A 27,717-nucleotide genomic window follows, 5' to 3' on the forward strand; every position below is an offset into this window, starting at 1 on the left:
TTATTCATGATGCTGCATCTGCAAGCCCAGGAGGATAGTTAAACGGCATGGGAACAGCTATGCCTTCCTCAGACCAGTGTCAATAGAAACTACTTTCCACCCTCCTCAAAACTGTTTCAGGACAAAACTGCTCACACTTAATTATTCACGCAATTCTTCATTTAAAAAACATCACTTCTTTATTAAAGAGGAAAATAATGACCCTCCCAACCCCTTCCAAAAAACCCATAATAATAATAATAATAATAATAATAAAAAATCCTATTATAGAAACAATAAGGAAGCACTGAGAGTTTGAGTATTACACTCTTCAAGTATGCTGTTCGGATTTTTTTAAATCTGTGAATATACATATATAAAAAAACCTTAAAAGTGCGACCAAGGGCTTTTGCTTAAAGATAAGTATTTAAAGGGCTACTTCAAAATACTGTAGTATGACTGTGCAGTTACTGTGTACAGCATGACGCCTCCACTTTGTATGCTTAGCAAGACTTAACAGGCCTTCTAGAAAATTATTGTATGTCAGGTCAGCACAAATGGCTGACACAGAAGCTGAGTTGGGGGGAGATCCATGCGTTGTTTTTTCTCTCATTAAGGAAAAAAACAAGCCACCCTGAATCCATACATTCGGACATGGAATGTGAGCAGGCTTCACAGTAAACATTAGCGTTACAGATTCGCTGTGGTACCATTGTACAAGGCTGTGCACACTAGCTTAATCTTTGCTATTTTTAAGCTAACCACGTTCTCCTCTTCCTAACAGGTTTAGTACTGTAGTTCAAGCCATAATTTAAATTGCCCATTGGTATGCTCCAAATTTTTATTTTATTCTTTTGTACGCTTAAAGAATCTTAAGATTTGCATCCAAAGAGAACCATGCTACATAAAAATTATCCAGGATTCTTGCCAAAAAGAGTTCTTGAATAAAATCTAAAAAATACTATTGCAATGCATCTCGCAGAGAAAACTGTTATTCTAAATGTAAACAAATTCACTCGGACACTTTAAAATTTCAGCGGAAGAGTTGCTGACTAATCTTTGCTGCGCTCACGTGAGCGCCAGGGTGGGTGGGTCAGTGGGGTGAAGCAGCTGATTCCTTGTGCCATCATCTGGGGGGCGACAAGAATCGTTCCAAGTAGCCAGCGATGGCGTCCCAGTGCTTCCACATAAAGGCGAGGAAAACCACCACAAATAAAGTGCTGAACGTCCTGTTGCGAGTTTTCATGAGGGGGACAACGCAGTTGGCCACGGTAGAGACAAAGACTAGGAGAACAGCCATGACGGCCAGAAGGATGTTGATGAATTTACCCAGCAGGTTTCTGGCAGTGGCATTTTCCAGCCCCTCCAGCTGCACCACTTGCTGCTGCTGTTGCTGAAGTTCCATCTTGGAGATCCTGGTCTGACAGGCTTCTAGCGCCTCCTGTTGGGAAGAATGGGACGGTTATGTTTTCAGTGTTTGCATGGTGAATCACAGTGGTACTTAAAGACTTTAATTGGTGCCTACTGGAATGTAGCTACATTCTTTGGGTCCTGCTTACCTGCTGCAGGATATGAGTCACTCAAACTGATTTCATATCCTGCAGCAGGAGAAGAGGAACCTCATGCCATTTCTCATGATTTATATGACTCCCTCATTAAGTAGGAACTGCAGGTTGCAGCAAAATACCTGATTCTGATCTCATTTACGAGTGTTCCTCCATTGACTGCAGTGGAGTTAATTCCTGATTTACTGTGGTTTTCATGTGTGTGACAGGTTGGGGGTCATATCTGTTTCCTCAAATTGATTTTGTGGAAAAAACCCACCATGTTTTATTTCAGCCTCCCTTTTGAGTGTTAACTTGTGTTTCACTGTATATTGTAACAGTTTTGTTAGACTGCATCATCCCTCTTGTGTCGGAGGAGTCTGGCATGTAACTGTCTAACCCTGAATGAGAGGACCGTCAACAATTGAATAATCTTCCCATATTACGACGATGGAGGCTCTCCTCTGTTGACCGTTAATGAACCTGTGTAAGCAATCCCACAGAGGGTGGGAGAATGGAAAAAACTCACCAGAAGGACCACGAGGTGTTAGAAACTGGTTTTAAAAAGAGACACACTCTGCCAGAACAAGTAAGGTTGGCCAGGAGGGATCTCGACCCCTGCAGGACACTGACCAAAATCGAAATGATATTCAGGAATGGCAAGGACACTGGATGGAGGGTCTTGGGTTCAGGTGTTTGTTACTCTTCCACAGATCTGTAAATCGCGTGTACCTCCTAATAGTTTAGTGTGTGGGTGTTTAAGAAGCTACTTTGCAAAGCCCGTCTGGTTTTTCCTGTAACCGTCACCTAGTTCCCAGAGTGCCCGTGTGGGCTGGGTCTAATACCCCAGCCTGGTGACTGCTCACCAGGGGAAATTCAGCCAAGGCTGTAACAGAGGCAAAAGTATTTTCCACCTCTTCAGTGCTATCAGACATTTTAGAGTCAAAACCAGATTCTGCTTAGAGGGATGAGAGATGGGAGCTTTTCAACCTTTTATTCCTCTGTTATAATGCCGTTTGGGTCAGTAGTTACCATCTGACAGCATCTAATGTAAAATGAGCTTGTGGCACTCGTGTTATCTTTGTTGGCAACCTCAGAGACATGTAGAACTGAATGGGCTATGGAAACTGAATTATCCTGTCTTGTTCCTAGAGGTAGTCCCTTCACGTAAGGGACTCTTGCATTACTTCTGCCTTTACTGTGCCTGTTTTGGAGTGAGAGGACTTCAATGTCCAGGGCTGTTAATCTAGCTCTGTAGCGGGGTGGTCACCCGCTCCTTCTCTGAAGGGCCTGAAATCAGCCCTGGGAGACAGCTGCTGCTAGGGAAAGCAGCAAGCCTCAGCTGATTGGGGAAACAGCCTCAGCTGTGGCCACACCCGTGGCCACACCCAATGCCCTTTATAAGAGGGCAGTGGGCCAGGAGGACACAGTCTTTCTCTCTAGATGTTGAGAGGGAGGGGCCTGACTGCTGGGAGCTGAGCAGGGTACCTGAAGTAGAGGAGGGCTGGGGAAAGGTCAGAGGAGCTGGGGAGCTCTGGCCTGAGAAACCCCCAGGCTGCAGGCCTTGATGAAGGCCTAGGAAAAGGGTACTGGGGTTGCAGAGGGCAGCCCAAGGGTAGGCAGAAGCAGCAGGTCCAGACCCTCCTTGCCGATGATGAGTGGCAATTATACTGCAGTCCGCCCCAGGGAGCTAGATGGTGACTGGCAGTAGCCAAAGACTGAGGCGAGGTGGAGATAGAGGGTGGGGGTTTCACGGGGGTGGGAGGGAGGGAAAGAGACCCAGATCTGTGGGGGTACTGCTAGGGGGCAGCACCCTGGCATGAAAGGGGCACCGGGGTCCAGGAGGGACTCGGGGCCCAGCGGCAAGCGGGACACTGACCTGCAGAGGGTGCTCCGGAGGCTGGAAATGCTAATTCACTGGACAACCAGCAGGTGGTGCTGCAGGGGTGAGTCTCGCCCCACTACAAGCTCCTTTTACAAACACTTTCTAAAATATCCTCTTGGATTCTTCCTCCTTTTCCCCAGTTGGCCATCATTCTCACAATCCTGAGGAACCCCTCATTTGAGCTGAGCAGCACTCAGAAATGATCCCTAATTGGCTTGGGGCTCACTTTTGAGCAATCTTATTTTCACTACGATAAATCTGAACTCAGGTATCCTACATTGTGCTGCAGACTACAGAGCAACCATTAGGCCAGAGTCCAGGGAGAAACAGGTTCTACCTACCACTTTATTATTTTTAAAATGAGGTTTCAATACCCTATTACGAGAAGTTGTAGATTTATTTCCCATTTAGCCAAATGAACCATCTCTCCCAACTGTGTCATGTCACCATCCTACCTAAATCTTGTGTGCTGAAGAATGCAGCACCGTCTAGTGGACTGAGCGCCAGGATTTCCTGAATTATAGTTTCTGTTCTGTCACTTCAGGCAAGTTACTTAACACAGTTTCCTCATCTGAAAAATAGGACTAATATTCACCCCACTCACAGCAGCGTTGAGGATTAAGTCATGTTTGCAAAGTGCCTCATCAACATGGAAAATTTACATCAGAAATGATGAATCATGAAATGGAGGTTAAGAAAAAGGCTACTGTTGAATCCCACCTCATTTTATGCTTCCTGTCCTACTTTTTTCTCCTGCTGGGGTAAATCTGAGAGAGGTGTACAGCCGGATCTGTCTAGCACATCTAAAAGTGAAATCCTGATATTTGATACGGTAAAGGCCATGGTACCACTGTCCCCAGACGTTTATTTTATTTTAGCTTTATTCTAGAAAGGTCATTGTTACTTGTTACATTTCTCTGCTATTGCGTAAAACTCTGATATTGCTCTGGAGGTCAAACTTATCGAGGGCTTCCCAGAGGTTACATAATTTGAAAGCAATAGGCAAAACTGATTCAACCAATCCTGCAGTTGGGTCAACAAATGTAGCCCAAAGGAAATTACTGTGGCAGGTTCCTCTGAACATGGATACACGAACAGTCATGCATATATAGTTGGCAAATACACAATGACTTCCCCTGCATCAGGGCTGTTAGAGAGAGAATTGTGAGAGCTAAAGGTAGATTAAGGTGCTCTTGAAAGCTCAAGGTACACAACTCTCCCATTTGCCTTTGTTATACTGCTATTAAAACACACACATAAGGAACCAAATTTTGCAAAACTAGGGAAATAGCCATTGCTACTGTGTGCTTGAGTATTCTGAAGTGAAAGCAGGAACTTGCTAAGCCCAGCCTCTCACCAACCTGGATGTCTCGAGCTCGCTCATAGGACTGATAAGCTATTTTCTCTTCCATGCTGGCCAACTCCTGCTTTAGATTAAGGATCTCATTCTGGTGGAGCTCTGTCAGGTCATTTAGCTGCTCTTCTAGTCGTTCACATCTAGAAGTGAGAAACATAGGGGAGTTATTTTAGTGAGAACACAAAGGTAAAATTACACCAACAAGAATCAAGAGATGAGTAGTGGAGATTTTCCATGAAAACCAGCATGGCTGATATTAAATTATTTATGTTTTCCTTGCCTCTTCACTCTGTGGATCTCAGAGTGATTTCGGACAACAAACTATGCCTCCTCACTGTGAGATAGGTAGATCTTGCCCATGAAGTAGGCAAACAGCCCCATTTTAAAGAGAAAGAAACAGGCACAGAGAGGTTAAATGATTTTCCCAAGGTTACAAAGGAAGTTAAGGACAGATGTGGAAATAGAATTCAGAATTCCTTATTCTCAGTCTTGTGTTTTAATCACCAATCATCCTCCATACAACACTAACACACAGTCCCCCCCCCCCCCCCATACTCAGTGAAGCAATGTGAAGGGTAGAATCATAGAATCATAGAATATCAGGGTTGGAAGGGACCTCAGGAGGTCATCTAGTCCAACCCCCTGCTCAAAGCAGGACCAAATCCTGAATTTTTGCCCCAGATCCCTAAATGGCCCCCTCAAGGATTGAACTCACAACCCTGGGTTTAGCAGGCCAATGCTCAAACCACTGAACTATCCCACAACTCAGTAATTAATAAGACTGAGTAATAATGTCGAAGTCAGAGAATGTGATGGGCTTGTTTGGTACTACATCACTACATGTAAGGTCACATGTATGGATTTTTTTTCCCATTAGAGAGTGATTCCTTCTGACTGGCAAAATTACCATGTTCTATTATTTATGAGAAGAGCATGTAAATCACTAGCCTGTAGGCTCATTATTTAGATTTCCAGTGGCAAGTGGACTGCAAGTGATTCCCATTTGGGGGACAAAGGTTTGAAATGTGAGTTATTCCAAAGGTGAAAAAAGTCTCTCCTGTTAGCAAAACATGCAGTAATCGTTCAGCACTAACCCCACAAAGCAACTGTAACCTTTCAAATGTGAAGTATTTTGCATTTATATATAGCACTTTCACTTGAAGATTTCAAAGTGCTTTACAAGCAATTAGGTTTCAATACCCCCTGTGAATTGGGTTAAAATACTCACATACTTTCTGAACAGTAAACTGAAAAACAGAGAGAACAAGGACGCAGAAATCCTAAGTTATAGGCACTGTCCAGGCTGGCCTTTTTCCCCCTCTTAAGTTTCCCGCCATTACTGCCACTGGTTCAACTGCTTGAGTGGTAGCTATTGTGGGAACACTCACAATGCAACATAAATCTTCTACTCTCCTTTTAAAGTTAATATTTGATGGTTCACTAACAAATAGTGGCTGACTGACTAACAGGCTTCTGACTCCGTGGACCTGAGCTACCTTTAGCATTACATTGTTGCAATGAAAAGAACAAAACTCCGAAGATGTTTGATGCTTGTTATCTCAAATAGTGGGGCTTTAGTTAAAGACCTGACTTTTAAAAATAGTTTGTAGTTGAAACACAGACAGCTTAGCCACGTGAGAGTCTCAAACAATGACAATCATACATGGTCAACCAGTTGGGATGCAAGAGCACATCACTGACTGATGCTGCTCATTCTGAAAAAAGTTCCCAGGCATCTTCATTGTCAAGATACACCATTGGGAAAAACAACAAGAGCACCTTGTCAGGACTGGGGAATCAAAGAACATGAGAAGCAATGTAGAGATGGACTGGTGAAAAGTTTGGCCAGTTATTTATAATATAGCTGCTTGCTCCCACCCCACTTCCCTTTCCCAAAAATACTTAATTAAAAAATAGTCTGCCACCAGCCAAGCACTCAGGATCAAAATTAACACCCTCCCCCCGACTAACACAAATCAACACAAACCCCTAAGTGCAGCATAAATTAGGAGGAAAAGTATTCTGCATGTTAATACTTTAAATTTCAAGCTTTTCCAAAAGGTTTGTTAAACAAAAAGGGATTTGAACTTTTACGAAAAATACAGTGATTATGTCTTTATAAGAGACAGACACACCATACAACAGTTGTTGCCAAGAATCTTAAATCCTGTTTTATTACAAACAACTGGATTTGGATAACTTCAGAATATATATCAATCTAAAGGAAACATAAGGAAACCCTGCAAATCTGTAAACCTCAGGATTTGGGCTAACACAATTAGCAAAGAAGCTGGCATTGTGCTTCCTGGACCCTGAAATGAAGAGCTACTGGTTTATTCTGAAACCAAAACGAACTTCATGCGACTCCTGCTTGCTAACTTAACAATGCTTTCCCCACTTACAGCAAGGAGCCATCCACAGCTTTTGCAGATGGAGTATGGGAACAAATCAAACTCCACAATTGTACAATACACAGATTTTAGATATACTTATTGGGACTAACCTTACTCTGTTTATTTGATTTTCATTTCTTATTTTGTTTGTAACAGCTATGAGTTTAAGAGTTGGGGGGTTTTATTCTATCACATTGGAAAAGATGAAGAGTTGGTCTTATGACAAAAATGCAGGACTGGGAGCCAAAATTTATTTGCAAAAAGATAAAGAAGTTTGGATTTGGTGGTATTACAAAGTAAATGTCTTATTTTGTCCCTTGTAAAGTCATCTGTAAAGAGGGGCTAATATATATATGTATATATATATATACACCCACCCACCCACACATATATACACCCACCCATACCATGTATGTGAGGGTGGTAACATCCATGTGATAATTTTCATTTATCAGACATCTGGCTGCCTCTTCTGTACTAATCCTCAATGGGCTATTTAACATTCCTAGCCCCTGAGCAGATTCTAAGAGCTGCCATTTCTTTTTACTCGCCAACCATAAAACTGAAAATCTGGCCCAGTAGTTCTAGAAGTCAAAGGTTACCCTAGCAAGCAGTCTTTTAAACAAACAAATGTAATTAGTATGAGGTCCAACCAGTTCTAACTATAAAAGAATCAATTAAAGCATTATATTGTAGCATTTTGGCTGATGGGTTTCTCGTAGCAGGATCCTGCGAGAGCTAACTGTACTTTCCAGTGATGCTGGCTTAAACACTCACTGATGTGAGGGAGCTGGACACATCCCAACTATATGAGCTCATGATTTTGCTGTTTGCAAACAGGTTCCCCTAATGGGACAGGAACCATGAAAAAAAACCTCAGCAGCGCGTTATTTCGGGTTCTCTACAGAACGGAAAGTCCCTGCTTCTCTCAGTAAACAACTGCCACCTTTCAAAGGATGAGATAAGCAACAGGCTATTTTGGAGTTTGTTCCCGCTGAAAAAGACTGCAGAGGACAAGACCAGGATCTTCCTTGTTCGATGACTCAGTTCTAAGAGTGGGTGGTTAAACTGTCTGGGGCCATATCAGCTGGCCAATGGGCAGGTAGCACAGCCATTCACATAGCCTTGGCAATGCGTACACTGGGACATCTGGAGCAACCTGCAGTGCAGGGGAAATAAAAAGACAGACACAGGAAGAACTGGAGAGACTGCACTAATACCACCCCACCCCAGGGCTAGTTAGCATAAGAGCTATACTGATAGTCAAGAGCTGAAAAGGGGAGGGAATCAGGCAGGTCACAGAAAACCTGTAGGGTAAGTACTGGCTGGTAAATAGAAACTAAGGCAACATAAAACAAAGGCCGTCCATCTGCAAAAAAGGATGGGGGTAGGGAGGACATTTAAGAAGACTGAGCTGGACACAGAAGTTTGATGGAAAAAGATTATGGCGCTTGTATCTTCCAGTTGCCAGGAGAGATGAAAACACTCAGCAAGTGGCTCTCCTAAAAAAAAAGTATGTTAGAAAATCTGCACTTTGTGCTAGTTTCTGAAAGGTTCCCCAGAAATAGCACATACCTGTTAGCTATTCACAGCTTTTAAGGCCAGGTATGATCAATACAAATCCCCAGCCTGACAAATTAAACCACAGTCTGCGTCTCCATCTTCCCTGGAGGATTTCTCTTAAGGAAGAAGAGTGGACTACAGTCCAAACACAGGACTAGAGTCAGGCATTCCAGAGTTCTAATCTGAGCTAGGACAGTGGCTTCCTCTATGGCCTTGGGAAAAGCATTTAGTCTCCTCTTCAGTTTTCTCCTCTCACAGAAGTGTTAGCTTCTGTCTTCCGGATGCTTTAAAAGGTCAATTAAGTGGTAGGTTTTAATAATAAATTCAGTAGTCACAATTACTACAATGAACTAATTTAGTTTGCTGTGATTTAGTCTTTCAGATCTTTCCAGATCAGACACTTCCCTGTGCAATTAACAACTTTTCATCTCTGAGTCTCCCCACTACCCTATTGTCCCCTGCATTCAGCTGAATGAGTATTTAAAAGAGGCAGAATATGGACATTGCCGGAAGCTGGTTTCCTAAGATGTATGGGGCTTTGTATGATATCTTGTTCTTACCGAACATTAGTGGGCAAGAGATCCCTCTGCCCCAAATTACAAGTAAACTTTGCTAAATGCCTCCAGGGCAGGACTAACTAGCTCAGCTGACAATATATTAAAGCCCGACCGCCTCCTACTGTATTAGTTCAGGCTGCCATTTTGCTTGTGCTGTAGTTTGTATGCAGCATTGTTACCTACTAAATAGGGATGGCTAGTGCTACATGTTGTCCAACAAAATATTAAATTGAAACAAACAAGCAGAACCTCTCTTTATTATGGATTGGCAGATCAGATTCCACATCACTTTGCTATGGGACTGTAGGATAATAAATAGGGCCCTACCAAATTCGTAGACATGAAAAATGCACCACGGACCATGAAATCTTGTCTTGTGTGTGCTTTTACCCTATACTATACAGATTTCACAGGGGAGACCAGTGTTTCTCAAATTGAGGGTCCTGACCTAAAAAGAGAGTTGCATGAGGGGTCACAAGGTTATTTTAGGAGGGGTCACAGTATTACCATCCACATTTCTGCACTGTCTTCAGAGCTGGGCAGCTGGAGAGCAGCAGCTATTGGCTGGGCCTCAGCTCTGAAGGCAGTGCCTTGCCAGCAGGAGCGCAGAAGTAAGGGTGGCAATACCATACCATGCCACGCCACCCTTACTTCTGCGCTGCTACCTTCAGAGCTAGGCGGTTGGAGAGTGGCAGCTGCTGACTGAGGGCCAAGCTCTCCCGGTAGCAGCGCAAAAATAAGGGTAGCAATACCATACCATGCCAGCCTTACTTCTGTGCGGCTGTTAGCGGTGGCGCTGACTTCAGAGCTGGGCTCCCTGCCGGCAGCTGCCACTCTCCAGCTGCCCAGGTGTGAAGTCAGTGCTGCCACCAGCAGCAACACAGAAGTAAGGGAAGCAGTTTCGCAAAAACCGCCCCCTCCCCCATCTCCTTTATGGGTCAAGACCCCTAAAGTTACAACACCATGAAATTTCCGATTTCAATAGCTGAAATCATGACATGAAATCATGAAATCTGGGCTGTGGAGCCTGGAGAGGCTGGCAGGGGACCTGCCTACAAAGCCATAGCAAGATGCTGCTGGGGAGGAGTCCTAGAACCTGAGGGGTAAGATCCAAAGTGTTTTGATGGGGAGACTGCTTGGCTTTGGTGGGTGGAGCCTGTAACTGATGGAGAGGAGTGGGCTCCTTTTGGCACCCTTTTCTTTGTATCCGTGGCACTGGCTGAGGGAGGTGCTGCTGCAATAGCTGCCACTCCTCCGGGTTGCTCCACTGAGGCCTTTGGAGTGCAGCCATGGTACCCACTACTTCCCCTCTGTGGCTTTCTCCACCTTTTCCTTCTAGGCTGATACTCTGTAGAGCAGGTGTCCCCAACGCGGTGCCCATGGGCGCAATGGCCCCTGCTGGGGCAGTTGTGTGCGCCTGCCGGACACTGCGCCGCCAAAATGCCGCCGCCAAATGCGGCCGCTGGAGAACTGCCCGCTGAAATGCCGCCGAGAAGCACTGCCATTTCTTGGTGGCATTTCGGCGGCGACGCTTCTTTCCGCTGCCGCTTCTTGGAGGCATTTCGGCGGCGGGGTGTCCGGTGCCCGCCACAGTCTTCTGGGAATAGGAATGTGCTATTTCCACAGAAAGGTTGCGGACCACTGCTGTGGAGCTTAAAAAAACGAGGAGTACTTGTGGCACCTTAGAGGCTTACAAATTTATTTGGGCATAACCTTTTGTGGGCTAAAACCCACTTCATCGGATGCATGCAGTTTTTCTTCTCCTGCTGATAATAGCCCACCTTAATTGATTAGTCTCGTTACAGTTGGTGTGGCAACACCCATTTTTCCATGTTCTCTGTGTATATATATCTTCCTACTGTATTTTCCACTGCATGCATCCGATGAAGTGGGTTTTAGCCCACAAAAGCTTATGCCCAAATAAATTTGTTAGTCTCTAAGGTGCCACAAGTATGCCTTGTTTTTTTTTGCTGATACAGACTAACATGGCTACCACTCTGAAACCTGTAGAGCTTAAGGCACTGGAGGGTAGGAGACTCTGCTGTTGGAATGGCTCCACCACCCTTCTGCCCCCTGCAAAGTGGGGGACACAGAATATGTAAACTACAGGGATACCCGCTGCTTCCACACTCACACTGTCTCTGCAGTGGGAATGCAACTGTTGTGTGGAATGGTTGACAATACATTCTATGTAACCTTCCTTTACCACCGTGGAGCAGGGGAGCACAGAACCCTGGTCTTTGAATACATTGACAATAGCATGCCTTCTGAGAGAGCTGCTGGACATATGGGAGGAAGGGCTGGGGTTAGGCTTCACCGCTCCCATTTTCCTAGCCAGATGCAGGTTCTTGTCTCAATGGTTGGAGGAGGCAGGGTTTCTTCTACCTTACCTGGGAGCAGGTACAGTTTTTTCAGGGGAGAGCAGGGGTTCGATAACTACAACTGAGGTAGGAAGCGCTAGTCCTGAAGTACATTTGCCCCCAAACCCTCTTTAGTTAACTGCTTACCTTGGAGGGGCTCTGTAAGGGGAGACTCTTCCCTGCTATTCACTTCTTGATCAGGAAAGAGGAGCAGAGCAGTGAGATGGCAGAATTTATAGGAGTTATTTATGACAGTCAAGTCCGAGAAGACCATGAGGAACTTCAGAGGTGAATGGGCAACATGATGGCAGATGAAGTTCAATGTTGATAAATGGCAAAGTAAGGCACACTAGAAGGAAAATTCTGAACTACTCATACTACTTCTAAACTAACTGCATCAACTCAAGAAAAGGACCTAAGCATCAGTGTACACAGCTCAGTGGAGATCTCTGTTCAATGGGCAGCTGCAGTCAAAAGGCAAACAAGACACCAGAATGCATAAGAGTGGGATGGAGAACATAGAAAATGTTATGTAAATCAACGGTGAGGTCTTGCCTATAATTTCATGCGTGGATCCGGTCACCCTATTTCAGAAAGTATATTGCAGAGTTAGACCGATTCAGAGTATGGCACAGAACAATTAGAGGCATGGAAAGCCTCTCTGATAAACAGTCTCTCATCTAAGAAGGGAGATGACAAGGGAACAAGTATATAAAATAACAAATAGTATAAATATTGTAAATGGAGAGTTTCTGTTCTCCCTGTCTCATAACATAAGAACAAAGGAGACAGATTCAAAACTCAAAATCCTCAGTTTGTACGGAAGGATACAGTGGAGTTGGAACAATTTTTATAGTGGGGGTGCTGAAAGCCATTGAATCAAACTATAAACCCTGTATATGATGGAAACCACTTCAAGCCAGAGGGTGCTGCAGCACCCCCAGCACTCCTAGGTCCAGCGCCTCTGGAAGGATACTGCAATGCTTGGCTAGGTTTGGGCCTGGCAGCATATGCATATGCTGGAGAAGGCCCTGGCTCCCTTGTTCAGTTCAGCCATGGTATCGGAGAGGAAGCTTGGACCATGTAGGACTGAGGTCCCATAGGCCACTGATTCCTCTCACAAGCTATAGTAGCAGCTTTATATACAGATGTATGGTGAAGGGGTCCTACACCTCTGGGGCTGGTTTCTGACTTAGCAGTCTGCCTGATGGATATAAGTCTTCCAACTAAGTGAAGCTCCAGAGATGGCCAGACCCACATATAGAGGTGACACTGCAGGGAGTGAGTCTGCCCTCTGGTCATTTAGATGCTAAGTAGCGCCCCAGGAGAAGCTGACTGGGGGCAACTAACTGATCAGGCTGGTGGGCTGGGTGGGGTAAGAACTCAGTTGGCCCCCTCAGAGCAGGGCTGATAAAAGATATACAAGAAGGAAGCTCAGAAGGAGAGAGGGAGGAACAGAGCTAGCTGAGTCTAGTCATACAGAGTCCTCAGAATGGGGAGACCTCTGTTCCCCTCAGGTCCTGCTGAGAGGGCTAAAGATTGGCCAATACTGTAAATAGGCGGTAGCATGGGGGATTGTGGTGATCTTGGTGAAGGGGATTTGCAATAAAGTTTCACTGAGAGCACACCCAGTGGAATCAATGCGGTTTCTGGAGGGAAGAGGATGAGGGCAGAGTCAGGGCCCTGTTACAAGAGGATATGTCATAAAAGACTTCTTATTCTGTCTCCATGTGTTGGCTGGGAAGAATTATAATCGGAACATTTGGACTGGTACAGATCACAGAGAACGTTTCCCTTGGTGAACCTAACAAGTATTGCAGGGTGGCTTCCTGGAGATAGATATTTCCACCCAAAATATTTTAAAAAGATAAATGCAGACCTGCACCGCACAAAAGCATTCCCACTGTCTCAATTTTTAACCCTGATTTCTATACTGGGACCATAATGATGGAATTTCCACTACACAAGTATACTCAGTTAGCACTGTCCTGGGAAAGGCACAATACATTGCCTGCCCTAAGCTGCTTATAGTCTGTTGAGTGCTTTAGATTTTTACTGCTCTGTAACTCCTCGGTATTTAATATGGGGGCTAATTAATAAAATGCCTACCTGTACCGCTCCTCTTGCAGAGCCTGCATTATTAACGAATAATCCCTCTGATAGTGAGCCTTAAGGTTCTCAAAGGATTCTTCCAGTCTTGCCTGTGTCTCTCGGATCTCTTGAATCTCATGTAGTATTGCATCAAACCCTGAGCTCTGCATATCCAGAGTGTTTGTTTTGGAGCTAGAAGCTCCCACTGGACCCCCTGTGGTGCTATTAGCTCCCACTGAACCAGATGTGGCACTTGAACAGTCCTCCTCACTGCCATATTTTGGGCTTGACTGAAAGTTATGAATAACACCAAGAGTCTTCCCATCTTCTTGGCCTTCTTCCAAAGAGTCCTTTAGATTAGCAATATTGTCCGCACTCCCAAATTTGTTCCTTATCAGGGAGGCAATCTCCCGGGGTTTGGAGACCACAGCCCCTGCTGCCGAATGCGTGGCTTGGGAGAAGCTGGAAAGCCCACCTTTAACACTGTCTACAACTCCTTCACTAAAGCCAGTGACCTTTGCTCCCACATCCTTCAAGCCCTGGTGCATATCCCTGAAGACATCCTTTGGCTGCCGAGGGATTCCATTTTGTTCAACCTCACGAAGCTTCCGATGGTAGTGCTCTAGCTTCTTCTGCAGCTGCAAAATGGTTTGGGCTGATTTCTGGTTCTTCTTCTCAAACACTTGTTTGATGCGGGCACTCTGCTGCTTGTCAGCATTGTTGGCTAGTTTCAGGTATTCTGCCACATTGTCATCCCGGGCTGTTTGCTCAATTTTGATCTGCTCTGTCAACTTCAGTATCTTCTGCTGCAGATGAGTGATGGCTACTTTTGTTCGCTGTGGATCCGGGGTCCCATCGACAGAATCTGCGTTGATGCTGCCATCAGTGCTTGAGGCCACTGCACTAGGGGTTTGTGCTAGGCTGCTTACTTCCGACCGCTCAATCTAGACAAAGGGGGAAAGAACGTGAAGGTTAAAAAACATTGGATATCCTAATTCAAAAACCATCCACTTTGCTGGGCAGTAACCATCAATGATCATAAACTACATTCCAAGATCTTCAAAACAAAAACTCTGCTTAGAGTCATTGAAACTGCACAGAAAAATTACTCTAATGTTGATTTTTAAAATCAGTCATTTCCACCTTGTCACCCACATCTCATTTTTCCATTTCTCTTTAATTCCCATCCTACAATGGGGGGAGAAGAGCATTTGTGAGCTCTATGTAGTTCATGGGCATCTAAAGGGATGATGCTCAAAACGAAAGGCCAAAAGCCACTTATTTCAAATACATTATACTGAACTGAGGCAATTCCTGACAACAACTTTTATTGCTGCAATAAATGCAAGTGACAACATTGCAATTCATAGAATCATAGCATATCAGGTTTGGAAGGGACCTCAGGAGGTCATCTAGTCCAACCCCCCGCTCAAAGCAGGACTGATCCCCAACTAAATCATCCCAGCCAAGGCTTTGTCAAGCCTGACCTTAAAAACTTCTAGGGAAGGAGATTCCACCACCTCCCTAGGTAACGCATTCCAGTGTTTCACCACCCTCATAGTGAAAAAGTTTTTCCTAATATCCAACCTAAATCTCCCCCACTGCAATTTGAGACCATTACTCATCGTTCTGTCATCTGCTACCACTGAGAACAGTCTAGAGCCATCCTCTTTGGAACCCCCTTTCAGGTAGTTGAAAGCAGCTATCAAATCCTCCCTCATTCTTCTCTTCCGTAGACTAAACATCCCCAGTTCCCTCAGCCTCTCCTCATAAGTCATGTGTTCCAGTCCCCTAATCATTTTTGTTGCCCTCCGCTGGACTCTTTCCAATTTTTCCACATCCTTCTTGTAGTGTGGGGCCCAAAACTGGACACAGTACTCCAGATGAGGCCTCACCAATGTCGAATAGAGGGGAACGATCACGTCCCTCGATCTGCTGGCAATGCCCCTACTTATACATCCCAAAATGCCATTGGCCTTCTTGGCAACAAGGGCACACTGTTGACTCATATCCAACTTCTCGTCCACTGTAACCCCTAGGTCCTTCAAAGAGCAAGAAATAAGAACTAAGGCAGGCTATTGAAAATATTCACATATATACTTCATGTTCTCAGCCCTGTGAAATGTGCTACTATCGTAACAATAAAGCGGTCAAATCGAGTCCTAAAGTGAGCCCACAACCTCTTCTCCTGTAGGGGGACAGACCATGGCCTGAAATGCTAGCGTTTCAAAAATATAGTTTACTTGGAATCTTTAAAACTCTTAATGCCTGCAGTAAATAAATGATTTTAAACAGTTATGGGACAGAAAAAGTGCCAAGCCTTGTTTCCATTCAGAACAGTTACAGACTAGTGCCCTTGAGTTGAAGCATCACACTTTTCTTTCTGAATTCAGACTGTATTTTTTATTCTGCCAAGACTAAGGCTGGTTTGGATCAATGTTGATCATACAATAAAATGAAGCGAGTTGAAAAATGAGCAGGGGCAGACGGAGATCTGCAGAAAGCACTATTGGTAACTATCCAACATACCAATAGCAATAAAAGTGAATGGGTAATTTCTAAAGTATTTCTTCTCAGTACCAACAGCACTTATATATACACATTAACGGCAATTTGCTTAGTTACCAGAAACAGAGATTCCAACTTATTTCCCTTTGAAAAAATGTCTTAATGTTGAAGAAAAATAAAAGCATAACATTTATTTTCAGTATAGAATCTCCAACATTAACAACCCATGTTCAGTGTTTTTCCTGCCTCAGTCTTGGTTTCCATTATCTGGTGCCTTTCAACATTCTTACTGTTTGTATGCACTTTGTAAGGAGACATCACAGCACATCTCTTAAGTGTAGAGCACCAACCACTAGTCTGTCCAAGACTTTTCACTTTGGAAGAAAAGGAATTTAACTACAAAGGAGTTGTCAATCAAAAGAAACCAACCACTAATTGATGCACTGTTACAACTCCTCAAGGAGGTGGAAGCTGGTTTCAGTGTAGGCTAACATTTTTGGAAGTGTCAGAGATTTACGAGTCTAGACCCATTTTCAAAAGTGACATGTATTTAGGACGTGGTTTTGCTCTGAAGTGCCTAAATCACTTTTGAAAATGAGACTAGGGTCTTAAATCTCTTAGTAACTTTTGAAAATTCTACCTGGTATCCTTAAAATTGCCTACCAAGTGTATACAGTATATCTGTACACATAAACATGATTTTTCGAGCAGAGACTACATGACTTTTGACCCCTACAGGCAGGTTTCCTTTAACATCTTTGAACAAGTATATTGATTTAAACCATAAATGTTCACACCCCATGGATTTGCAGAGATGACAACAGATAGAAGCAGACACTGAAATTATCCTCAGGAGGAAGCAATATAAGTTAATTCATAAAACAGACATATACTGATCTACATTGGCAACAAAGTGCAAAGGGAGAAGTAAGAAGAGTGTTTGTTACATAGCTTCCTAATAAAGTAGAAAATACTGAACCCTTAGAGTTGAAAAACCCTTTAGATTTTGCACTCCCTGCCCTCCACCCTGCAAGTACAAGAATGTGCTGTCTCTCATCTAGCCTACCTTGGCTTTTCTGAGACGCAATAACCTTTCCCAGTGCATGGTTTCCACAAAGAAGAGTTAACATGCCTACAACAGCTCTACTAAAAGCCAAGCTCTTGTTCTGATCTGAGTATAGCAAAACTAATCAGTTGTCTGAAGGTAGCTCACTAGTCACTACCTGAAACCATGAATCATGTAATTACTTAGTAACTCCTCCCCTTCAAGAGGAAAGGTATTATCCCTGCACAAGGCTTGGGGGTGAAAGAAATAAAAACATGACATCATCCCAGCCATGGAAAAAAATATTAAAGGGACAGCTCATTTTTATAACATTCAAAGTAAAGCATTAATGCAAGCCTGCACATAGATGACAATATCCAAAAGCATGAATTTCCATTTTACCCACTGGACTCAGTTGTGTAATTATAGAAGAGCAATCCCATTTTCAGATACAAAGTAGCAGCTATGAGTTAGGTTGCATGGAGCAAAAAGTGCTAGAGATGTAGACAATGCAAAAGTTTGCTCTCTTTCTACCAGTCATGCTCCTTCCCCACAGTTTATGCTGTAAAACAAGAGCCACATAAGACAAAGGGCATGACAGAGTCATGGCCATACAGAACAAATTACCAAACTCTGATAAGAGCAGTATTAATACAGCACTGCTGAAAGGAAGGTCACAGCACTGTTTATTCCTGCATTTGCCATGCAGGACACCAGCACAAAACAAGTTAGACAAAGAGAAAACAATGGAAAACAGGTTTAATTTAATTAGGGCTACTATTTTTTGCTGCTTCTGATGACAGCACTTGGCCCAAACTCCTGGTGGGAAGTTTATTTAATAAAGCCCATTACACCCTCTAGGAAATATTTATCAATGAGCAGCGCAATTATAAGCCTCAGCTTTCCAGATGCAGTTCTTTTCCTGCATAGCATTCAATACATTTCCTCGGTCACAGTGAAGAAACAGTGGACACTCAAACAATGCAGCTTTTAACAACTCTCTTTCCTTGGAAGTCCAACATTTTTCCTTAGAAGTCCCTGGGGCTGTGTATTTCAGGAACCTAGTTACTAGGTAAAATGTAACTCCTGCTCTGTCCCCTAGACTTGACTGCTTTCTTTATGCCAGAAGGCTTTTTCTTTCTCATTGCTCTCACTATAATCCGTCCAGTGCTCTGTGCCTAGAATGTATCAATTTACAAGCCACATATTTCTATTGAAGTCTGTCATCTGAACACAAGGAAATGGTGGGATGTAAAGAAACAAATAACCACGAATAATATGAAAGCTCAAACAAAGGACAGACTAAATTTTTGCAAGAGTGAATTGCTCTGAGTTGCCATTGTTAACACAGCATTCCTGAACTGGCCTATCAGTCATTAATAACTAATAATGTCTATTTGTAACACATTCTGGAGATTAAAAGTGCTACATAAGTAAAGAGCACTTCCCTTGGACTAGGCAATTTGTTTCCCCCCCCCCCGTCTTTGAGATGGGGACACTGAGGCCGAGGTTATGTGACTCAGGAATTTGGGTTCAGGGCTGGGAAAAAAACCATCCTTTTGCTACTCCCTTCATGTCCAGCATTTGTATAAAAGGAGGCACACAGTGGTAACTCATCCATTTAAAACAACCTAATTCCTTTCTCATTCTTGAAACTTTGTTATACAAGCTGCAGGAAAAGCAAACAACGAAAAGCCCATTTCACGTTTTGTTTCTAGACTTTTTCACCATCAGTTTCTTATGCACTAGTACAATGCGGCTGTGTTTGGTACAATGTTTTATAAACTGCTTCCACTGGAATAAATAGAATCAGTGAAACATTTCTACTGGACTAAAGCGGTGTAAAAACAAACTTGCATTTTGGGCTTCATGTGACCTTTAAAGCTCTACATAAATAGGTTGTGAGATTTGCGAAGCATGGATCACAAACATCATAATGGTGCTCATTCTTTTCTCCCTGACTAGCCTGCTGACTGTCTTAAACACTTGGCAGCGCCCCTCACTAGTCTATTTAGATAATTATTTTAATCCAATTTATATCTCAATCTGTAAACCCCACAGGAAACATTCCTGCATTCATTTTAAGAACATGCACTTTGTCAAGCACAAAAAAAAATCTATTAGAATGAAGCTTCACAGATAGATTTCCTCCCTCCATGAAGTTTAATATACCCGTGACACAATACAGTATACATACAGTAAGTTGTAATAAATACCCTCCATTAGATAGGCAGCAATCTACTGCACTGTCATAACACAAATTAGTGCTGGGCAGGGTCAGCAGGGCCACTAGCTAGTAACCTGCACTGAAGTTCACTGTTTATTGTTAAACAAAATCTTGTCTGACATTTGGAAGTTAAATTGTTTGACGTTTCATTTTATGTTCTAAAGGATTCTGGTTGCTGGAAACCTAGAAATATTATTCTTCCGTGTGGGGTGACTGTGGAAATATCAGCTACTGACTGAAGCAGCCTTAGTCATAGAAATTGCTTGGTAATCAAGAGGGGATACTGGTTTAAAAAAAAAGAAAGGTTTCTAGGCAGTACCAATAGTTAGTATTAATCTGTTCTGCTAAAAGCACACAGGTTAGCAATACTACACAGATAATATTAAATCTCTGAGATACAGGCTTACATGTATTTTGGAAGAGTATGTAATTAAGTTTCTCTACTTGGAATTTGTGATTTTCATCAATCTTTTCTTAGGACTGTAGCTCTGATATCTGATTACCTCATCAAGCCGTATATCGAACAAGGACCTTGTACGGGATCCCTGATCGAGTCAACAGATACTTTACATGCAGTTGTGGTTCAGTTTACAATTTCTCTCACTTGACATTCTTACAGAAACACCAACACAGCCCTGCTTACTCAGTGTGTTGATATGATCTTATCACTCCTCTCAATTGCCTTATACAGTAGCTTTGCAGCTCCAGTGAGAGGAGTCTTTATTAAACTGTTCACAAAGATTTACCCCTTATTGCTGGATTAGGGAAACTAATACCAAGTGCATGTGAAAATAAAAAACTGAAAACTAATGCAAAATTCTCAGAAAATAATGGTTCTGAAAGAGATCAATTTCTTCGATAAATTAATATGGTCTCTCAAGAGCATAAGGTGCTAAAAGTGAGTGGTTGTGGAATCTATCCAGGACATAAGAGACAAACCTGTAGAGAGCAACACAATTATGTTATTTTTCACAAATCAGCTTCTCCCCAAGCTGAGTTTTTACTATAAACCATAACTGCAATTTGCACATTTCAATGCAATGAAACAATATGGGATATTAAACACTATTTTACTATAAAAATAATTTCACTAGATTTTGGTGCACTGTAAGCTGGTTCCACTAGGAGATGCTCTAAATCATTCTAATGCCCCTGTCAAGGTTCCTCCCCCACTCTGAACTCTAGGGTACAGATGTGGGGACCTGCATGAAAAACCTCCTAAGCTTATCTTTACCAGCTTAGGTCAAAACTTCCCCAAGGTACAAAATATTCCACCCTTTTGTCCTTGGATTGGCCGCTACCACCACCAAACAAATACTGGTTACTGGGGAAGAGCTGTTTGGACACGTCTTTCCCCCCAAAATACTTCCCAAAAACCTTGCACCCTACTTCCTGGACAAGGTTTGGTAAAAAGCCTCACCAATTTGCCTAGGTGACTACAGACCCAGACCCTTGGATCTTAAGAACAATGAACAATCCTCCCAACACTTGCACCCTCCCTTTCCTGGGAAATGTTGGATAAAAAGCCTCACCGATTTGCATAGGTGACCACAGACCCAAACCCCTGGATCTGAGAACAATGAAAAAGCATTCAGTTTTCTTACAAGAAGACTTTTAATAAAAATAGAATTAGAAATAAGAAATCCCCCCTGTAAAATCAGGATGGTAAATACCTTACAGGGTAATTAGATTCAAAACATAGAGAACCCCTCTAGGCAAAAACCTTAAGTTACAAAAAAGATACACAGACAGAAATAGTTATTCTATTCAGCACAATTCTTTTCTCAGCCATTTAAAGAAATCATAATCTAACACATACCTAGCTAGATTACTTACTAAAAGTTCTAAGGCTTCATTCCTGGTCTATCCCCGGCAAAGACAAAATGTAGACAGACACACAAACCCTTTGTTTCTCTCCCTCCTACCAGCTTTTGAAAGTATCCTGTCTCCTCATTGGTCATTTTGGTCAGGTGCCAGCGAGGTTACCTTTAGCTTCTTAACCCTTTACAGGTGAGAGGAGATTTCCTCTGGCCAGGAGGGATTTTAAAGGGGTTTACCCTTCCCTTTCTATTTATGACAGCCCCAACCTCTTCCTCTAACACTCCAAGTTGGTTTTCTTTCATGGAGAGGTGGTCAGTGGTGGAACTTCATAGTGAAATGTTGGGTCGCTTTCTTTTCACCAGCCTGATCAAGATTCCTTAGGGTTTTAAGGCCTTGTTTACATGGGGAAACTGACTAACAGCTACAGCAGAATAAAATATTCCAGAATAGCTGCCTGTGTGGACACTATTCTGGAATGAAATTGATTTTTTATTGTACTACAGCTAGTTTGGTCAAGAAACCCCAAACACTTGGCAAAACCTGTATCCTTCAGAACACTGGGGAGTTCTGGTGTCTAAAACTAATGATGTAGAATTACTGAAAAATCTACCCTAGTTAGATGCTATAGGGATGCTGTGGATGGAATATAATATGTTCAGTGTGAACACCTGAAAGCGAGTTAACATTCAATTGCTCATATCGCAAAAATGTGTTTCCCCAATGTCCTACCTAATAAGTCAGTCCAGACAGGCTAGTATGACCTTTTAGCAGCATATGAAAACAAGAAATGTCCTGAAAGCTGTTTTGTCCCCACTATTAAAGGAGACTGGGCCACATGATGACCCCAGATTTTTTTCCTACCTCCTGGCAGGTGGAGATTGTCTTCTGGATGCCTTAGCTAAAGGGTTTAATTCATTGTTAATTCCTCACTGTTTAAATTGCCAGGATTACTCCCCTACAAGAGTTTTTCTACATATTTACTCCACAGCGCAGAGCCTATAAAGAATCTGTTTTTTCCCTCCTCCCCCGCAGTCTTTCTATAGATTATATATACACAGAGTCTTATTTACAGTGTGGTGGGTCGTCTTAATACACCTTGGTGGGAACATTTCTCACACACACAAAGGTACCTGCCGACTCATTGAAAATCCAGACTTACTTTGTTTCCAAGTAGGGCAGCTGGCTTTAAGCCAGTAACAGCAGCGCTCCGGGCACACATGGTTTTAGGAGCCGTTTATTGCAGCTTCTATTCCCTCCTCTCTGCCTGAAGCTTTGAAAACGTGACCAAGAAGTGTCGTCTTAGAATAAAAAAAACTATGGGAAGGTAAGAGAGGATCTGGCTGTTGCAAGGGAAGGATGACTCTGCTGGGAGTAGCTCTGGGAAGGTGCATAACTGGTTTCTGAGCAGATTGGACAAGTCATGTCTCCTGATGATCAAGATTTCTCCATACATGATAAACATTCACAACAACTAAACACTCGAAGAGTTTGCACTGTATCCCGCCCCTCCCCCCCCGCCCAAAAAAATCCCCACACCACCATAGGATCAAAACAGAAGTCATGAGTCTGATTTCCTGTTGAAATTTCCCCTCTCTAATGAACAGATTCATTAAAGTACATTTAATACAATGGATATACAGTAGGTGGAGAGAGAATCGGAGGATTGGTATTGAAATTCCTAGTAGCCAAGAGCTAACAAATTCACAAGGAATAGACAGACTCTATTCTTTCCTCAAAGCACACGGGAGAGTATAGACTCTTGGGATCCCACTGATGGTTAAGAGGCAGTCAAACCATTAGTAAAGTGAGATCTGTAATCATCTTTAGGGGGAACAAAAATTAAAGAGGAGAGAAGAAATCTCTGGCCAGGTCTACACTACAGACCTATATCAGTATAACTACATTGCTCAGAAAGAAAAGGAGGACTTGTAGCACCTTAGAGACTAACCAATTTATTTGAGCATGAGCTTTCGTGAGCTACAGCTCACTTCATCGGATGCATACTGTGGAAATTGCAGAAGACATTATATACACAGACACCATGAAACAATACCTCCTCCCACCCCACTCTCCTGCTGGTAATAGCTTATCTAAAGTGATCATCAAGTTGGGCCATTTCCAGCACAAATCCAGGTTTTCTCACCCTTCGCCCCCCCACAGACAAACTCACTCTCTTGCTGGTAATAGCCCATCCAAAGTGACCACTCTCTTCACAATGTGTATGATAATCAAGGTGGGCCATTTCCTGCAGAAATCCAGGTTCTCTCACCTTTGGATGGGCTATTACCAGCAAGAGAGTGAGTTTGTCTGTGGGGGGGCGAAGGGTGAGAAAACCTGGATTTGTGCTGGAAATGGCCCAACTTGATGATCACTTTAGATAAGCTATTACCGGCAGGAGAGTGGGGTGGGAGGAGGTATTGTTTCATGGTGTCTGTGTATATAATGTCTTCTGCAATTTCCACAGTATGCATCCGATGAAGTGAGCTGTAGCTCACGAAAGCTCATGCTCAAATAAATTGGTGAGTCTCTAAGGTGCCACAAGTCCTTTTCTTTTTGCGAATACAGACTAACACGGCTGTTACTCTGAAACCGTACATTGCTCAGGGCTGTGAAAAATCCTCAGCCCATAGTGATGTAGTTATACTGACCTAACCCCCACCTCCAACCCCGTGTAGACAGCACTATGTCTCCTGTTGACACAGCTACCGCCTTTAGGGGAGGTGGATTAACTACGCCGATGGCAGAAGCTCCCATCAGCGCAGGAGCATCCTCACTAAAGTGGTGCAGCTGAGCCGCTGCAGCACAGTACATGAAGACAAGCCTTTTTCACATTTGACTGAATCGCCAGCCTACTGCTCTTTAAAGATTCATGTCTGTAGCCACACCCCCTCAAGCTGTAATATCATCAATTCCCAAAAGCAAAGGTGGTTAGGGTCAGATCAATAGCTCGCACTACTTAACCAGGGCCTCAGAGTCATGGTAGGGACACCTGGAGTTGTGGTCTCTCAGAGGAGATGTAAAAGTGTGGTCCTGACCACTTGTCTTTAGATCTCCCATGGTAAAGTTCTGCAGTAGTTAAAACTGTCAACCAAACGCTCAGTGTGAGTAATTACATTCTGCCTCTCTGAGTTGACACATTCTTTTAAATGACAGGTTTCAGAGTAGCACTTTTCGGCTAAGTCTTCACTGCCAAAAAGGTAGTGTATTTTTTAAAACATAGTGGGATAGCTAATACCTGTTACCCTGGGGTTTAAAAATGACAATGAAGCCCAAACAACAAAACAAACCTTTTTTAAGTCATGAAGACAAAGCATGAGAGAGTAGGAGACAACAAAACCAATCACTATTCTATTCTTAAGAGATTACTTGCTTTTATAGAGAACAAAGTATTTTACCATAAAATCTGATAAAACTTGTTTCTTTGAAAATATTTTATTCATTACAAGAGACAGATTTATCTTTCTCTCCTGTATAAATCACAGCCCATTTTTCTACATGCAATTAGAAATGCAGATGTCCCCAGGGAACAGTAAGGTTTGTGTATATAAACTCAGTTTTTAAGTTGGTTTTAATCAGCTTTTTACAGTGACAAGGGGAAAAGATATGCTGCAATCCCATTCCTGGGAATCTCGCATAGACAGACATACAGACAGACAGGGTGTGTGGGGATAGACAAAAATGCCAAGATATGGTACTAAAATAATCAGTTATCTGACATTAGTCAAAAGACCACTGATGTCCAATAGACTGAGTGCTTTCATCATCTTAAAGATTTAAAGTACCCTGGACAAGAAAAAAGTGGCTATGACTGAATTCTAGCAAAGCTGAAATGATTGCATTAGACAGGCATTGTAAACAGTAGCAGCTTTCTGATTTTTTGGCAGAGTGTTTTCAGAGGGCCAGTGCAAGACACAAGATCAATGTGTATGTATTGTTGGTTTTTTTATTAGGGCTGTAGAGGATCAGTAGTCAATTGTGGCCAGGGTCATTACCATTGCCATCACCTGACTAAGACACTTCCTTTTGCATTCTGATCTGGTTACTGTGTGGCATGTGTCTGCAGTATTATGGATGAGTCACTATATGGGACTAAACCTCCTCACAGTCCCAAGCAGCTGCTACAGAAGGTAGAAACAAGGCAAAAGGAAACTCTGTTTACCTACTGCTTTTGTCTGTGTACTAACTGCTGGTTGGAACATGGGTCAACTGTAAGGTTCCAAATGGATTCAGACCCAAGTATGTTAATGCCTACCTCTTATCTGGAGCTCTCAAGATATTTTATGAGATCAGTGTTATCCCATTTTATAGAAGGGGAAACTGAGGCACAGAGGGGCAAAGTGACTTGCACAAGGACACCCAGCAGCCCACTGGCAGAGCTGGGAATAGAAGAGTCTCTTGAATCCCAGACAAGTACTCTAACCATGAGGCCACACTGACCTCCTGGATGTTCCATATATTATCTTAACCTCTAAGAACACAGAGAACATGGCTATTTGTAATGAGGTAGGTTAAAGAGGAAGAACAGGTACAGCTGTATCTCAACACTCCTGGCATTTCTGAGCTTGAGAAATCCCCCCCGAGCTTGAGAAATGACATGGATCCGACACTTTATAAAAGGGTCTCATGTTTGTTTAAAATGAAACATACCAGGCATGGTTCTCTGATCTAGCTTTAGTTGCTCTGTTCCATTGTTCCATTTTAAGATCAGCATTTCTTATTTTGACAAGCAATGTTCCTTAAAAAGCAAAATTTTCACATCTTACTAATTACATCATACAGTTAATGAAAAACAGGCAGTATTAGATATCCATTCAACAAACCGCAAGTGCCACATGAAGTGGTGTTGGTCTCTGAAGATGTCACTGTTCCCTTTGAATCAGTAATGAACCAATACCCCAGTATGGCTCTAGGGAGTGCTGTGCTGTGCTTGTGAGGTGCAGTCTCACCTTAGATGTAAGACTAAAATCCTGACAACTTGTGGTTGCTGAAAATCCCGTAACACTTGTTGCAAAAAACAGAAGAGTTAACCCCCAATGCCCTGTACTAAATCCAATTAGTTTTTGCAGCATTCCTAGCATAGGACAGAAATGATAGCATCTATCCCATATATGACTGTGCATCTCTATTTGATCATCCCACTACATACTACATGAAAAAGCACATAGTAATCCTTCTGAATGAAAGGAGATATGCAAATATCAGGGAGTACTATAAATCAGCTTCAACACACACATTTAAATATAATTTGTGATCAACAGAAGGAAGACAGTCACCTACCACAAACCTTACAGCAAGTGGTTCTTCCCTTAGTTGAGCAATGTTTGGATTAAGATTGTACCAGCCCTAAAGACATCACATTTTTAAGATTAACATGTGAGAAAAAGAAAAACTGTCAACCTCCATGGTAGAAGTTTTCAAATTGTGGTCTACAGACCACAGGTGGTTTGAAGAGAGCTGGCTGATCACATAGTGCTTCCTCATTTGCCACTGCTAAATTGAATTAAAAAGCCGCTCAAATATATTAAATGCTTTCCTAATATTACTTTTCCATGCAGGCAATTGCTGTATATGCCACAGGGATGTTATGCAACTGTGAATGGTAGTAAAGATACTCCATAATATTGTGAAAGGAAGAGCATGTGGTTCACATTATTTGTGTTGTCCTTAATATGAAAAAATCTGAAAACCTCTGATCTATGGGAACAGTTAATCTCAGCTCTGCAAGGCTGGCACAAATAACCACATTCAAATGCAAAAGTAAAAGTAAAAACAAACTTTATAAGCCACCAGGAAGCCTTTGACATATGCACTGAGGCTACTACATTGTCCATCCTAACTGAAGTCAGGTTACTTGTGTAATAAAACTCTTCTCTTCAGTCCCAATTGCATTCCACAGAGATGGAAGAGGAGGTTATTTACCTGTAATTGGAGGTTCTTCAATGTGTGGTCCCTATCTGTATTCCACTGTGTCCGAAGTCGGAGAATTTGAAAGTAGGGCAAGCCAGGTGCATGCAGGGACCAGTGGACATTACTTTCAAATTCTCCGACTCCGGACGCTTGGTGTGCAGGCATAACCCTCTCAGTGGACTACAATAGGGACCATCACTTGAAGCAGCAGCAGTTTTTCTGCAAGATTTCACTTTGTGAGAAGCCTTCTTGGCATTATTCTTAATCAGAATGAAAAAAAATTTCAGATTGTGCTTTGGTGCTCCATCTACTCAGATTTTATGTCAGAAATGCAAATAGTCTGTGAGGGGACATTACGGCTCACCTGAAGTGGTCTGAGAAATTCTTTGGCTACTTCAGCGTTTATTCAACAGTTAGCCTTTTGATAAAGCATGGAAGATACCCAGTTGGTATCCATGACAGATAGGGTTGCAACAATCT

At 42.8% G+C, this 27,717-nt stretch overlaps 1 protein-coding gene across 8 annotated transcripts in view; it reads right to left on the reverse strand.

The window, feature by feature from the left end:
- Positions 1-324: 324 nt before the first annotated feature.
- The window catches only part of TMCC1 (transmembrane and coiled-coil domain family 1), a 203,057-nt gene continuing 175,664 nt past the window's right edge, over positions 325-27,717 (reverse strand). For 6 of the 8 annotated variants that reach the window (XM_074957588.1, XM_074957582.1, XM_074957584.1 and 3 more), the window contains 3 exons: positions 13,748-14,673; positions 4,770-4,905; positions 325-1,420 (listed from right to left, as the gene is read on the reverse strand). In XM_074957588.1, the coding sequence (XP_074813689.1) occupies positions 1,106-1,420; positions 4,770-4,905; positions 13,748-14,673 (1,377 nt within the window). In that variant the 3' untranslated portion in view covers positions 325-1,105. The remainder of the gene's footprint in view (positions 1,421-4,769; positions 4,906-13,747; positions 14,674-27,717) is intronic. The other 2 variants (XM_074957586.1, XM_074957589.1) reach the window with 1 other exon arrangement.

The sequence above is a fragment of the Natator depressus genome, chromosome 7 (genome assembly GCF_965152275.1).
Source record: "Natator depressus isolate rNatDep1 chromosome 7, rNatDep2.hap1, whole genome shotgun sequence".
Taxonomy (NCBI): Eukaryota; Metazoa; Chordata; order Testudines; family Cheloniidae; genus Natator; species Natator depressus.